Below are 14,292 nucleotides of genomic sequence, written 5' to 3' on the forward strand. Positions count from 1 at the left end.
TGAACATTTCTATAAACTTTCTGGCTCTCGATTACGATTCAAATACATTCGTTTGCTCTCTTCCGGTTTAATATATAACAATCGCTTGTTCCTTGGTCGGGACATCGCATTGCGGGAATGCATCAGAGTGGTAAAATCTATGTTCTCCATATTTGAGATCGGCGTTGAAGATCCACGATATGTGATTTCGTAACAACTATTGAACACTAGAACGCTGAACAACTATTTGTGCAGGTGCATCTGGTGAAATCCGATGTGCCTTCGGCGCATCAAATTCTCATTAACATCCCCTTGAACAACCAATGGTTCTAATCTCAGCCACTCAGCCCACAGTAAGCTAAAGTTGGCAGATCTCAAGAAAGCATAGGGGAAGCTGCGATTTGAAAACAGAAGACTAATGTTATAGTCTAGTTCCTGGCTGAGCCAATCAATTCAAGACACTGCAGGTCCTGCCCACGCGACCTTCAGATTGAAGTTACCTGTATCTTATTTTAGATTACTTACTGCGATTTTACAGCATATTAAGCGATCTAAGAGAAAGTAATCATTGGTTTCTACGCGTTGTAGCATTGCGAAAATTGTCGCAATGTTTATTTTTCCTGTCAATTCTAAACAGAAATTGCATAATAAGCGCTGACAGGAGGGATTGGCTTGAACGCATCTCTCTGCAACTCGAACGCCGGTTCAAAAGTCCAAGATAAGGCAAATACATATAATTCAGGAAGAACAGGCATGAAAGAACAATTGCTTCAAAGCTCCCTTGTAATTCTGTAGGACTCTTATCATTCATCTGTTGATGCACACTGCGCAAGCACCTTGTTGAGTGCAGATTGAGGTGTATCTTGTTTCAGGAACCCCATTCAAATATGATTGAGATCAGCAAGGAGACCAAACAGACGAGCGTAGTCGCGTTCGCATTGAAGGACTACGAACGGTGAGAAACACTTGGCAGCGGTGTGAGACGTGAATATTCACACAGATGTGAGGCAGAAGAGCAAGAGCCCGAAGATAAGGGCGTCTGTACAGCAGAAGCAACCCCTGCCTGGAGATAAACAAAGTTCTTTAGATCTGTTCCAGAAAGCATTTAACCTTTCACCAGCCTCAAACACCGCCACAGCAGCCCAAAATCCGCCACTTATCGACATGACGTCACGCCGCCGATCCAAGGCAGCGCCAGATGACATCGAGAATTGTTGCTGTACCTGGACCTAGATCTGGCTTGGGCCTAGCGGTCTTGACCGCGCACGCCCAAGTCTTCTCCACAATTCCTTGAAACACCTTTGCGTCATGAAGTAACCGCGCCTCACTTTTCTCTCTTCTCTCCATAAACATACCTACGGATGTCCTCTAGCTCCCTCACTCCGCAATATAACTATCCATACTGAGCGAAAGGACAGACCACTCACATAATTCACGATGCGTCACGCGACACGAAGCTGCGCGCCCCTCGTGTCGATGGCAAGACACCAGGCGCGCTGTGGTGGAATACCTGCGTTAGCTGGCAGATCGGGGACGATTGCTCTCGGTGGATATCGCCAATTGCACCTGCTCTCGAACGATCGGTTTGGGAGGAACAATCCATCCCGATGGCGGTTGTCAACCTCACCGACGTTATTCACACCCAATGTTGGAGCTCTTCAGGGGCTAGGACAGACCCAGTCTCGCTTCTTCAAAAAGGCAAATTACATCGAGAGAATTGGCGACAATGAAAGGACCGAAGATGTCCTTGAGGCGCTTGAAGTCAGGGATGATGAGCCGGACACCAGCTCTTCACCGAAAGTCCTCAATGCCAAAGGAGAGAAGCCATCCACAGAGCGACAGGATGCCAAATGGTCTGAAGACATGACCAAGGGTAAGCAGCAATCCATGGCAACACAATGTGCACCAGCTGATCGTCATAGGGAAAATGCTAACGACCCCTTCCCGACTCTTCAAATTGATTATTCCTTTGACCACCGTCGACACACACGGCAACAAAGGTAAGTCAGCTTTTCCCTCTCTCTACCGCAACACAAAACTGAGAGAAATTAGGACTCGAACCGATCGCCATATTGGTCCACCCGCACCAACCACTCTCCTACCTCGAGCGCCTCATTCAATCCGAAATTTCCCCCAATCGAAGGCAAAAATGAAAAGCTCCGTCCGCCGGCCGTCTCATTCATTGCCTTACAACACGAAGATAACGCAATCAGACCCCGCAAGCGCATTGATGATGACCTGAGTGATACCAAAGGCGGAAACCCCGATGAATACCACAACAAACCCGTCCAGCGCCGCCGATCGCGTGAAGAAGACGCAGAAATCTACAGCTACCCCCGCAAAACAGATTCCAGCCTCGACCCTCTAGAGGGCCAACCTGAGCGATTCGTCCGATGGTCCCAGGCGACCGAAGTGGGTGATTTCATCCGCGATGCTTCCCGCGCAGGGGAGTTCATCGTGACAATCGAGGGTGCGCCTGAGGGGTTAGGTCAGATCCGGGTAACTGTGCCCTCGTTCCACGAACGGACATATTTCCTGCGTCTCAGGTTGCGGAAACTATCCCGTCGCATCCAAGGGATCGCAGATATCAAGCATAAATGTGACGAGCTCGCGCACCGCGGGGCGCAGCGTGTCGCGATGGGCGGATTCGGTATTCTGGCTGTTTGGTGGTACAGTGTATACAAGTTGACCTTTGAGACGGATTTGGGGTGGGATACCATGGAGCCAGTTACATACTTGGTCAGTTTATCCACGCTGATGGGAGGTTATTTGTGGTTCTTGTACCACAATCGGGAGATCTCCTACAAGTCTGCGTTGGACTTTACAGTCAGTGCAAGGCAGAAGAAGTTGTATCAGTTGCACAATGTGGACTTGCAGCTCTGGGAGAATCTGATTGATGAGGGCAAGGCTATTAGGAGGGAGATCAAGAGTATTGCGGCCGAGTATGATGCTGAGTGGAACGAGAGGGCGGATGAGCAGGATGAGAGGGTCACAGAGGCGTTGAGGTCCAAGAAGGAGGAGGAGGACGACAAGAGGAAGAATAAGAAGGATAAGGACGTTGAAGCCGATTGATTGAGTAAAGGCTCGGGAGTTGGATATCATTCTGGTTTAGATCTGGTTTTAGATCTGGTGTCTCTCTTGTCTACACCGAATTCATAGCGCTTTCAGATTTCTCTTTGTAATTATTACTTGCATTACCCTTTTGACTATCCCCGGGATTCAACTGATTATATTCTCATCTCATTTTTACCAATCATCAACTTCTAGGCACTGCCTAGTATCGATCACAACGTTCCATTCCGCACCGGGTCATAGTACCCTTTCTTCGGCAAAGTCGTGTCCTCAACCTGTTTCTTCCCTATCCCCAAATAACCCCATTAGCCTTTTCTCATCAATCAACAAAGATCGCAAAACAATCAGACTTACCATCAGTGACAGCTCCACTCTCCCCCTTCCTCCGATTACGATTATTGCGCACATCTCTCGACCGAAACACACTATACAGCAACCAACCAGCAACCCAGTTCGGCCCGTACTCGCCATTTGTGCCGCCCTGGTCAAAGCATCGCCGCGTCATGGGGCTTGCATTGCGCCAGATCTCCATAATAGCGTACCGCTGGTGGTCAGGACGGATATGGTGCCAGAAGAACGGGGACGGGTGTTTGGGTCAGCGCGAACACTGTCAACGAGGTAGGAGGTATCTTGGTTCATGCGATTGTAGACGATAATAGCTTCATCCTGGAGAAACTTAGTTTCATTTTTTTTGGGATCCGACGAGAAAAGGACATATTTCGAGGGTACTGGGCATAAATGGGCTGGTATAGAGCCGGGAGACGGGATACTTACTCGCATGGCGCGGTAGAAATGCTCATCTTGTGGATTGTGCGCATTCAGATTCAGCGCGTGCATGAATTCCTCTTTCGAGACTCGGGGCCCGACGGGCGCCATGGTGTTAGTGAGGGCGCGAGGTATATAGAGTAAGTTGTAGAGTCGGAATATGTATACGAGTGTGCTGCTGAGCTAGGGAGTCCGGGATGTCGTGTACACCGGATCAAGAGTATATCTCGAAGAATCGCTTATCAAACTTGGGAAGTAAGATGGAGTATGGTTGCGTGGATTGTTTTTGGGTCCTCAACTTCCAGCTCTTTATATCGTGAACAACACCGCCCCCCAATTCAAATTCGACATCCCAACGGTGATCTCATTCAACGGTCGCTAGTGCCGTGACTTGCAGGCCGTTGGGATAGTCAAGGATGTAATGCAATCAGATTGCCCTGCGGAACGGAGCAGGACGAACGGATAACAGACAATCGGAGGATGAGGGCAATGCAATCGAGCGAGTGGGTAGGTCGAGGCGGAGGACAGTGCAGATGGGCTCTGTTCGTTCTGGCGGACAGGGAGACACTCGGAATTAAACAAGATGAATGACTAGCCTCGGGAAGTAATTCGCACAATTCTAGGATATAAAATGGAAATAATAAAAAAATAATGTCTAGGTCGAACAGAAAGGGTAGGGTGGCAGAGTTAAGCTCGTCCTTTTTCTTACTGTTTTCGGGTATTTGAATCATCCAGGATGCGCATCGATGCGTCTGTAAGATTCGTCGCTTCTCTTTGGCTGTGCTGGTTGTACAATGTGTCTGTTCGTCCATCGTACACCCGTTGGCTTCCAACCCCAGACTACTCATGTTGGACATGGGATTTTTGTTAAAGCTGTCAGATTAATTTTTGGACTCGTCTATATGAGTAGAGGGCATAACGCTTAGAGGTGTATATCATATTGTGTTAGACACGACCATATGCACCCCTAGATACAGAAAAGAAAGCTGGCAAACGGAACTCTACTAAGACCATGAGCTCGATCTGCAGGAAATACATCCTTTCGCCGAGATGTTCGATCCGACACAGAATGTGCATCATGAGACATAATCTGGAGTCGAGGACTAGGCGCTGTGGACAGCGTAGGACTTTCGAAGGAGACTTCCCGAGATCAAGTCCACTATCCGAGACAGACAGACGGGAGGTTTATGTAGATTTGGATGCAGGGAGAGTCTTCGAGCCAAGTACAAATCTAGTTACAATCAAACATTGTAGTTTGGCCGAGTCAAAAACTTTACATACATTCGAGGGACGTATGCTTCTATCCGTAGTAAAAAAAAAGCCCCCCCCTATCTAGGACAACATATCAAAATAAGCACCCTTCTCTAAACTTTACCTCTCTTTCTCACGTCTGCTCATGACTCGACGACAACGCTCCCACTCACGATAGCTGAAAACAATCATTAGCCTCATTTCCATCTCCAGCGATCAATAATCCCAATAGGGCAGGAACCTGTACCGGGCTGCGGCCCAGCAAGCATGCCGTGTGACGCGCCAAGCCGCGCCCAGACACCGATTGAATCACAATCTGATACTTGACAAACCGAGTAGCCTGCATACAATCCACAAAGACCAGTCCGGCCAAAAGGCTGCATGGATTGCGGGGAAAAGGATAGATAACGTCCTATCCGCAAGACACAAAGAACCATATTCTTGAAATCGTTTGTTCACCCAAGTAACCAGGCCCAGAACGGCAGGACACAGAGCCTCTCGTCCAACATGACCACATGCGGAAAGAGTGTAAGACAAATGAGCCGAAACCACAACGTGGACAGCTCTGAAATCCCCGGATGAAGGAGTGACAGACCACTTTCGTGTATTCCCTCGTCCTGGGAGGGAATACAAGAGCCATGTGTCTACGAACTCCAAAGCAAGGGGAGGGGGATACCAGGAGATAGAGAGTCATGTAATACTGGCAACTCAAGAAACAGAGTGGTAAAAACGGGGTGACACAGACTCAAAGTCCCTTTCGGAGCTTTTCTGGTTTTGCTTTTTCTTTCGGGACTGGCTGTAATATTCAGTCGCCCATCGAACAGGATCCGGATGTTACCATAGTAAACACGAGGCCGCGACACGTCGTCCGCAGCGTGGATTCGATGCATGTGGCCGATAGTGAGTGACGCTATGATAGAGCACTTTTACTTGAATCGCTCGACAAGTTGCCGATGATCTCTCCAGATGATCTCGGATGATCTCGACGAACGATTTGGGGAGATGATAGAAGAGAAGAAAAGAATGAGCCGTGAGTCTGGTCATCGGAGGGACTGATTTGCCGCATGGATTTCAACAATCGACTCGATCAGATGCAGGTCGCCGGGCCTCCGATTTTCAATCGAACCTTACCCATAGCTTCAGGTGTGGATATGGGCTCGGGTGGAGATGCAGAAATTCCCCGGGGAAGCTGGGGAGCTCTTCCGTGACCCGATTATGCCATATTGTCCGTTGGATGGAGGCTTTGGCGTGGATCTGCACTTGGATCGGGTCTTGACTTTAATAGAACTTGCTGGGGATTGTGTGGCGAGCTGCTGGGTTGTTTGAGTCTTGTATTGGGTCAGACTCGAGGTGAAGCAGAGAACGAGAAGTACCGAGACCCCAAGCACTACATATCTATATATGAACAGAAAAAAGAAAAAGAAGTGATCCTTAAGACAAAAGTAAAAATAAAATGCTTGAGATTGAGATTGAGATTGATCTACATGATCGACTGCGCCAGTGCGGCTCTGGGGGAGTCGATTCAAGCTTATCGAACGACTCTTAGACCCGCGGTGGCTTACGGAAACTTTCTGAGGCACCAATCGTCCCCCTGGATGCATGGTCTCGGTGGAGCAGGGCCTGGTTCTAGCCTGCATCTTTGGTCTCCGTGGTCTATGCACGTCTACGCGCTTAATTTGTACTTCCCCGGTGTGACTCTCCTCCCGGTTCTCGAGAGCCACAATAGAGCCGGTCCTCGGAAAAAAAAAAATAGGGTAACATGCACGGCGTGGAGGAGTTGGCCAGGTAGGAGCCCTCGGGTTCCGTTCAAATACTCTTCAAATCCCTCTGGAAAAAGTGCACTGTCGCTAGTTTCCCCCACAGATTCTCGACTGACCGTACCTGAGGATTGTCACCAACAGTCGAGCCGTGGCGGGTTGATATGTACGTCAAGAAAGCAGAAACTGGAACAAATCAAAGGCCCTTGCAATGCTGCGTCCGTCGCTAAAAGAGAAAAGCAAACTGCGAGCCGCTTATTTCTTCGTGGGCTCTTCCTTCTTTTCCTTCTTCTCCTTGTCGTCCTTGTCGTCCTTGGGCTTTGGCTCTTCTTTCTTAAGCTCCAGCTTCGTCTGTTCCTCCTTGGGTTCTTCCTTCTTGGGCTCCTCCTCCTTGACCTCCTCGCCGTAGTACCTGCGCAGGAACTTCTCGACCTTGGCATACTCGACCTTGACTTCCTTCAAGGTGGTATCGATTTTCTTCAAAGACACCGTCTCGTCCGGCTCGTCTGTCGAGCCGGACTCGTCCTTGCCGGCGCCGTAATGCTGGATCTTTTCGCAAGCGTCCTTAACGTTAGTCAAGCCCAGGGTAGCCGAAGAGCCCTTCAGGAAGTGACCGAGCTGTGAAAGCTCCTCGAGCTTCTTCTCCTTCCTGTGGGATGTTAAGACTGGGTCTGCATTGACAAGCTGAGACACTTACAGTGCGTTCTCCATTTTGTCGAATGTGTTGTGAGCCTGGTCGAAAAAGCCGTAGACGATGCCCTTGCTGAAATCCCGGTCATCGTCATCATCCATTTCCAGGATTTGCTCGAAAGTGCTCTCATCGATGAGCTCCTTGACGTCAGAGAGCTTGGGAGGAGCGCTCTTGGGCTGGTCATCTGGTTAGCATGCGATATGCGAGGAACGCAGCGAAACATACCGCCTCGGCCTTGCTTTCAGGGGGAGCCATGTCGTGAATGTGGGGGAGTAGAAAGTGCGAGGAAAGGATCAACTAGTCCACAGCACGGTTCGTCAGGTCGTAGAAATCGAACTCCGGTTGCCCGGTCTGACAGTGAGTCCAAATCGAGGAGCTCGACAGATCTGTGTAAGTTCTTGGTCAGCCACATTTTATCTCCACGTGAATGCCACATCTTGGGAGGCGCAAAGGGAGGAATCAGATCGGCTTGGAATGTGATCCCAGGCTGGGACTACGACCCCGCTTCATTTCCGAAAGAGAACCGTCGAAACGTCGAACCGTCGAATGTGACCCTTACTAAAGCCAAGGGTGTATTACAGATCGAGCGTGTGAGGTGTTAGATGATCACCGGAGCGGCAGGTATGATACTGCTCCGGGTCAACGCGCGGGTCAGGGGGATTAATGGGACAAGCCACCGAGGAACGAGCCAGGTCTGAGTGGTGGTGCTTTGAAGCGGGCCAGCCCAGCCGGAAGGAGAAGGGAAGCAGGAGGGGCTTACTGTGCGAGACCGCAAGCCGAGGGGACAGGGTTGGGAGGGACGAAGAGGGAAAAGGAAGTAAGTGGAGGAGTGTGTACACGCCCTCATAAGTCAAGGCTTGGCCCAATACACCCGCGCATATACTCTCGACCGTCGCGGGGGCTTCCAGCAGCGAGAAAGAGACCCAGGGTCCCACACGAACGGGAAGACAAGAGAGATGCGCGAGTATGAAAAAGGAAATAGAAACTGGGTCGACACAAAGACCCAAATCTCCAACAGAAAGGGCAGATCAATCGGGTATCGCGTGTGGAGGGAATTTTATGTCAGGGCTAGAATGGGCGAGGAGGGGCAGAATGTCAAACGCGGATTGGAGTTCATCCCACCTTTCGTGTTCGGATCTGTTCTGGAGGCTCAAAGCTTCTCACGGCAACCTGGATACCTTTTTATGGTTGTTCTAGGAACAGGGAGGAGGTTTCACCACGCCGGGAGAGGACACGCGAAGGGAGGAAGGGAAAATGGGGTTAGCGAGGGAAAGGGGAGGGCGGAGAACGTTTAGGGTGGGTAATTATCGCGGCCCTTCACAAACCGAACGAGCGGAGGACAATGATTCCTTCTCCGCCCTCCCGCCTTCTGACATCTCCTAGTTCATTAATCTGATTGAAACACTGTTCATTTCTAAGTCATCACTATGCTAGAGAGAGAGAGAGAAAGAGCTTCTTCTGTTTTCACAGCAAGTGGCTTTCTCACTGGCGGAATGTCTTCTGAGGCCTCCTGTATACTTGGGAATTGTGCGCTAATACGCATCTGGACTGATGGCTTGTACTTGGGAGTTGCAAATTTTCTTTCATATTAATTGTTGGCTATTTTAAAAAAAAAAAATGGGTGAGCCTGGATCATGCAGGGAGTCCGAACGACTGTATGCTATCCCTCTCAGGCTGCCGATTTCCGGTGACTCCCCCCAAAACGGCTTTTGAGACCGTGAAACCCTCTCCATCTTCCAGAACCATAATCCCTGTCTGCGAACTTGAAAACTGAAAGCTGAAATTTCGAAATCTGAACTCTGAGGTCATGATTGGATCATGGCCCCTCCGGACACCTTCCACCATTAGCGGTCCGTGGAGGGAAACGAACCCCGGGCCTTCGATCCACCGGAACACCATGTGAGCTCTGAGATCATTTACCCCCCCTCAGCATTTACTGGATGGGTACATTCCGCGAAATGGAGAGTGGGGAAGAAACAAAAATACTGGGCCCTCAAGTGGAAAGATGGCTAGCGAAGCGATAGTCTTGACCAACTGGGGCCAGAGATCTGGCAGCGGGCAGGGGGTGCAGCCGCAAAACGACATCATCGGCCCGCCGATCCCAGACCCAGGCACGTCACTCCCTTCTCTGCAAATGATGACGGTTGGTTGCTATAACCCCCGAACCACACGTGGAACCCATGATAGCAAGCCACCAGCAAACACAGACAATCTCCACTTGCGTTAGTTGATAGATAAGGGTGGGAAATGGTCATACGGTCCATTCGAGGTAAGAATAGTGAGCCTAGTGTTAATATCTTTTAGGGGGGGTTTTTTTTCTTTTTTCTTGTAGCCGCAGTCCCGAAGGGGCGAGAAGGTGGGGGGGGGGGGGATTGGGAGGCAAATGAGCCATCACCCCAATCAAGATTTTGTGTCGACAATGCATTGGACCGCGAACCGCGAGAACCTGACCCAAATCCGGAGACGGTCTGGGCCCTCGTCGTCCCAAAGCCAACAAACCGGAAGGCCATTTCTCAGTCCACCTGGACCGTGTCAGGTTGCATACTTGCATGGTTTCCGAAGTGGTCAGTGTGGGCACGGCATGTTTTCCCTTCCTATGAGCTTGAGCTGGTCGGGTCGGATTGATATCGGAAGGGGTAAGCTGGGCCCCTAAGACATGAGCCCACGAGCCATTATGCTGTCACCGATGACGATGCTGGGTGGAATTGGACGTTTAGGCGGGATCACATTCCTGGGGTATGGATTATTAACATTTGACTCCAATTGAAGGACATCGGTGAACTCTCAGGTACGGAACCACCCAGAAAATGAAGCATCCATCTCTCTGCGGATTTACGCCGACTCATTTGTTTATATAGCAAAGGGGGGCTTCGTGCTCATCGTGGCCATCTTCTGGTTTTTCGCGTGAGGTGGTTCGCTTCGAAACCCGAAGACCAATCATAGGGCTGGTATGCCGCCATGACATCATAACGGATCGGCCCACCGATGCACGCCGCCTCTGATGTCATTTGTGTCGATTACATAATGGGAAATAATACGGCAATCTACATCTACAACTCCAGCCTCACGAGTCCGGGGTTATGTTGTTCTTGCCACGTCTACTCATTTTTCCCCTGCTCGGTCCAAGCTGCTCCGCCAATATCACGGTTTTGTAAATATGACTCTGATCATGATGTCAGGCTGCAGATGACCGTGCGACCTAGGGAGTCTAGTGTCCTGTACTACAGTAAAAGGGGCGCACCTGGGATGTACGACGGACGTCAGCCCCTCGCCGAGCACAGTCACGGCTCTAGCTGGGTTTGGTAAATCTTGTCCAAGGCCAGGATTGCTATGCTACACAGCGAAAGCAACAGCCACACCCGCAACCGCCAATGCCATAACATGCCGTCTCGTGACCACCCTTCCAACAAACGCCATTCCCAAATGGGCCATCAAAACCAGCCACCGACTGACCGAGACAGATCCCGTCACAATCTGGGTTCAGCAACATGACCAGCATGCAGAATCAGCAAGTCGGCCCCGCCGACGTTTGCTATTTATCACAACACGAGGCGACAGGGCGCCTGGTACCGGCCACTAGTAGCACTGGGAACTAGATCGTGCAGTGGTGGGTAATGCACAACACACCCCCGGGGCAGTTTCCACGTCGTGTATTGCAGGGTGGGAAAGTCTTCCGGTTGGTTTCTCACGGCCAAGTAACCCCCAAACTAGAAGTAGTCGTAAAGGCCAGCAGAGACTAGCAGAGGTCAAAACCATGGCCAGCATGACTAGATCAAATCCGTCAATGGAACCACGAGCTCGGCCCCGAACCTCGCCTTTAGCAGAATGTCGCAGACACGATTGCGAAGAGCCATGACACCTCTAGGGGCTCCGCAGAGCCCACGACTAGCCCCAGTTAGAGTGAAGGTAATCTGCATTCTGGAGCTTGCCCTCCCCCACAAGTTCTCAGCGGCTTCTGGAATGCTTATGTAATGATCCGAGGTCCCCTTCCGATTCAACAAAGTCGAAGCTCTCGTGAATTCCCAACAGACTTCCCCCTCGACCCAACTGGGGCTTCAATTGACCCAGACTCGACGTCGCATCAATTCGCAACCACGCCAGTCCATCCGTTCACCCGTCGACAACCAAAATGTCTTCCTCTGCGCCCACGGGGCTCACAAGAGCCTACCTCTTCACCTACAACACTCTAAACCTCCTCGCCTGGGGCAGCTGCGTAGTCTCCGTCGCCAGCCTTCTCCCGGCTGCCATCTCCAAGAACAAGATCCCTTCGATCTTCAATGAAACATTCCACCCCCTCCTGCTCACTCAATCCCTCGCCATCCTCGAAGTCGTCCACAGCCTCGTCCGCCTCGTGCGCGCACCCTTCGTCACAACCGCGATGCAAGTCGCCAGTCGCCTGCTTCTCGTCTGGGGCATCATGGCGCCCTTTGGTGGCGAGATTGTCGGTAACAGTCGTACTCAGCTCGGCGATTACGCGTACCTGGGCTGTGTTGCGGCCTGGGGAATTACGGAGATCATTCGCTATGGGTTCTTTGCAATCACGCTTTCGGGGAATAGTGTGCCGAGCTGGTGGACTTGGTTGCGGTATAACACTTTCTATGTGTTGTATCCGATTGGTATCTCGAGCGAGTGCACACTTATTTACAAGGCTCTGGGGCCGGCGGCGGAGATTGATCCGTTATTCCGGTGGGCGTTGATCGCCATTTTGGTTATCTATGTGCCTGGTATGATTTTTCTGTTACTTGAAAATTGTCTGTGATGGAGTGCAGGTTTTGCTGACTTGTTTTCAACTTCATCTTAGGCTCCTACGTGCTCTATACCCACATGATTGCGCAGCGCCGAAAGGTCCTTCGAGGAAAGAAGCGCAGTGATTAGATCTGAGGTGATCGAGTTGCCCGATGCATTGTGCTGATTGCTGGAGAGATACGGGGACGGTAGTGTTGTCATAGATATTGACCTCGACGTAGAGATCATTGTATTTAATATGTAGTTGCATAGAATATGTTCACGGTTGGCTACTTCGTAGGACCGGGTGGAAATCTCTAAGGAAGTTTATGCTGATCCCGAGACTACTGCTCCCTTGCAAGCTTCAGATCACAGTTCCATGATATTTTGCTCTTTGAGCTGAAAGACCCCGGAAGCCCGAATAATGGAAATAACTCGGAGAAATGAACATCCATTATTATTGTAGCCAAGATGGCCCTCTAGAATGGGCTCGGCAGCCTTGTTAGCAAGTAAGACTACTCTCATAAGTCCCGCATAATATCTTGCACAGCCTTCGCAGCAAATCTCTTCCTCTGAGCCTCTGGCATATCAGCGCTCATCTCTGGAACATAATCAGCACAGCCCACTCCTATGTTATACAGCCAACATACCTCGTATGGACTGCATGCGTAGCATCAGCGCCTCGATGGACTCAACCTGATCCTCCTCATTCTCACTCTCACTATCGTCATGTCTATCCCCACCACGCTCAATAGCCATGCGCAGGCCAAACATTTCACGCTCCAATTCATTGACTTCCTCCCCGAAACCTCGCGAGTGTGATTTACCACCACTCATAAACTCGTCAAAGTCGTCTTCCATATCGAGCTCGTCGGCATCGAATGAATCTCCGGAAGCTGTCCAGTCGTGAGTTTCGAGAACTTCCTTGATACGCGGCATGCCCTCGTACTCTATACACCATTAGAGCCATTCGTCAAGAAAAACTGCAAATAAAACAAGGGACAGGATGGGTTGTGATACCTCCGAACTTATTCCTCGTAACTTCACCACCTTGTTCCGCAGGGTCCCACTCAATAATCTCCCATCCAAACAACCCCATATCAAACATCTGGTCCTCCCACCACCCAACCGATAACGGTGCCGTGTCTTCCCCCAGCTCATCATCTCCGACGCCCAACCCCAACTCATCCTCGCCTGTCGTCGCAGCTGTAACTGTAGCCGCAGCTTGTGCTGTACCTGACACACTCTTCTTACCCCCAACAAGAACAAGAATACCAGGAACATCACCCATCCCTCCCCTCTCCTCATCAATAACAGACTTTACAGCCCCGACATCCCCCATCAACTCGCGCACAGCGCGCACATCCTCCCGATCCGCGATATCCGATTCGTTTCCCGTGGGATTTGAGCTCAGTTCCGGCGCATGCACGCAAACAACCAATGCGCCGACTGCTTCGCGCACAATCTCCGCTTCACCGCTGAGAAATTCCGTGCGCCATTGCTTTGAGCTTTCTGTTTTCTCGAGGAGCGGGATTTCGTCAACCCATAGGGGGATTTCGGCGGTGTAGTATTTCGTTGAGAGGCGAAGAGGGCTGTGGGTTGTGTAGCCTGCGAAGGAGGTCGTTTGTGTGGTGGGTGTTTCTTTGGATTCAGGCTCTTTCTCTCGTTGTGGGGGGTTGGTGATAGCGACGCCGGTGAGGGAGTGTAGGAGAGGTGGAATTGTTGTTAGGGATTGGGTTGTTGGTGTTAGGATCAAGAGCCGGCGGGGGTTGGTGATGGTTTTGACTTTTGATTTGTCCGCGGATGCGGAGGCCGAGGACGTTGTCATTGTGGAATAATGGGTTGCTCTCGAAGTCGTGGGACAGATAGTGGTCGTCCACAGGCAATGGTTAGTGGGGGTTTGTAGAGAGGAAGCTCCCCGCATGAGCGAAAAATGTTGCGGAGATGCGACAAGGTCCGATAGGTTATCGGTATGACCTTGCTATTACTACAGCATACTTGGAAGTGTTTCCAATATCTATTGAACATTACAAAATGCTTTGGTCTTAGGGA

General features: G+C 50.6%; 5 protein-coding genes across 5 annotated transcripts; 2 read left to right on the forward strand and 3 right to left on the reverse strand.

The window, feature by feature from the left end:
• Window positions 1–1,416: 1,416 nt before the first annotated feature.
• On the forward strand, window positions 1,417–3,051 carry N7477_009417 (uncharacterized protein; the record flags this gene model as incomplete). Its single annotated transcript, XM_056971078.1, has 3 exons — window positions 1,417–1,852; window positions 1,902–1,979; window positions 2,123–3,051. 3 exons carry the CDS (start codon window positions 1,417–1,419, stop codon window positions 3,049–3,051), a joined length of 1,443 nt encoding a protein of 480 aa, XP_056818057.1.
• Window positions 3,052–3,263: 212 nt separating this feature from the next.
• Window positions 3,264–3,927, reverse strand: N7477_009418 (uncharacterized protein; the record flags this gene model as incomplete). Its single annotated transcript, XM_056971079.1, is given in 4 exon segments — window positions 3,264–3,337; window positions 3,406–3,595; window positions 3,610–3,717; window positions 3,826–3,927. 4 exon segments carry the CDS (start codon window positions 3,925–3,927, stop codon window positions 3,264–3,266), a joined length of 474 nt encoding a protein of 157 aa, XP_056818058.1.
• A 3,152-nt stretch (window positions 3,928–7,079) lies between these two features.
• On the reverse strand, window positions 7,080–7,770 carry N7477_009419 (Hpt domain-containing protein; the record flags this gene model as incomplete). Its single annotated transcript, XM_056971080.1, has 3 exons — window positions 7,080–7,473; window positions 7,522–7,699; window positions 7,737–7,770. 3 exons carry the CDS (start codon window positions 7,768–7,770, stop codon window positions 7,080–7,082), a joined length of 606 nt encoding a protein of 201 aa, XP_056818059.1.
• A 3,874-nt stretch (window positions 7,771–11,644) lies between these two features.
• On the forward strand, window positions 11,645–12,390 carry N7477_009420 (protein tyrosine phosphatase-like domain-containing protein; the record flags this gene model as incomplete). The annotated part of the gene is made up of 2 exons (XM_056971081.1): window positions 11,645–12,239; window positions 12,317–12,390. The coding sequence occupies 2 exons, from the start codon at window positions 11,645–11,647 to the stop codon at window positions 12,388–12,390; spliced, it is 669 nt and encodes a 222-aa protein (XP_056818060.1).
• A 371-nt stretch (window positions 12,391–12,761) lies between these two features.
• On the reverse strand, window positions 12,762–14,068 carry N7477_009421 (adaptin-binding domain-containing protein; the record flags this gene model as incomplete). Its single annotated transcript, XM_056971082.1, has 3 exons — window positions 12,762–12,841; window positions 12,891–13,190; window positions 13,261–14,068. The coding sequence occupies 3 exons, from the start codon at window positions 14,066–14,068 to the stop codon at window positions 12,762–12,764; spliced, it is 1,188 nt and encodes a 395-aa protein (XP_056818061.1).
• Between the last annotated feature and the right edge of the window lie 224 nt (window positions 14,069–14,292).

This window comes from Penicillium maclennaniae (genome assembly GCF_028827695.1).
Source record: "Penicillium maclennaniae strain IBT 15551 chromosome Unknown utg000008l:1.0-3552695.0:1.0-3555053.0, whole genome shotgun sequence".
Lineage (NCBI taxonomy): Eukaryota > Fungi > Ascomycota > Eurotiomycetes > Eurotiales > Aspergillaceae > Penicillium > Penicillium maclennaniae.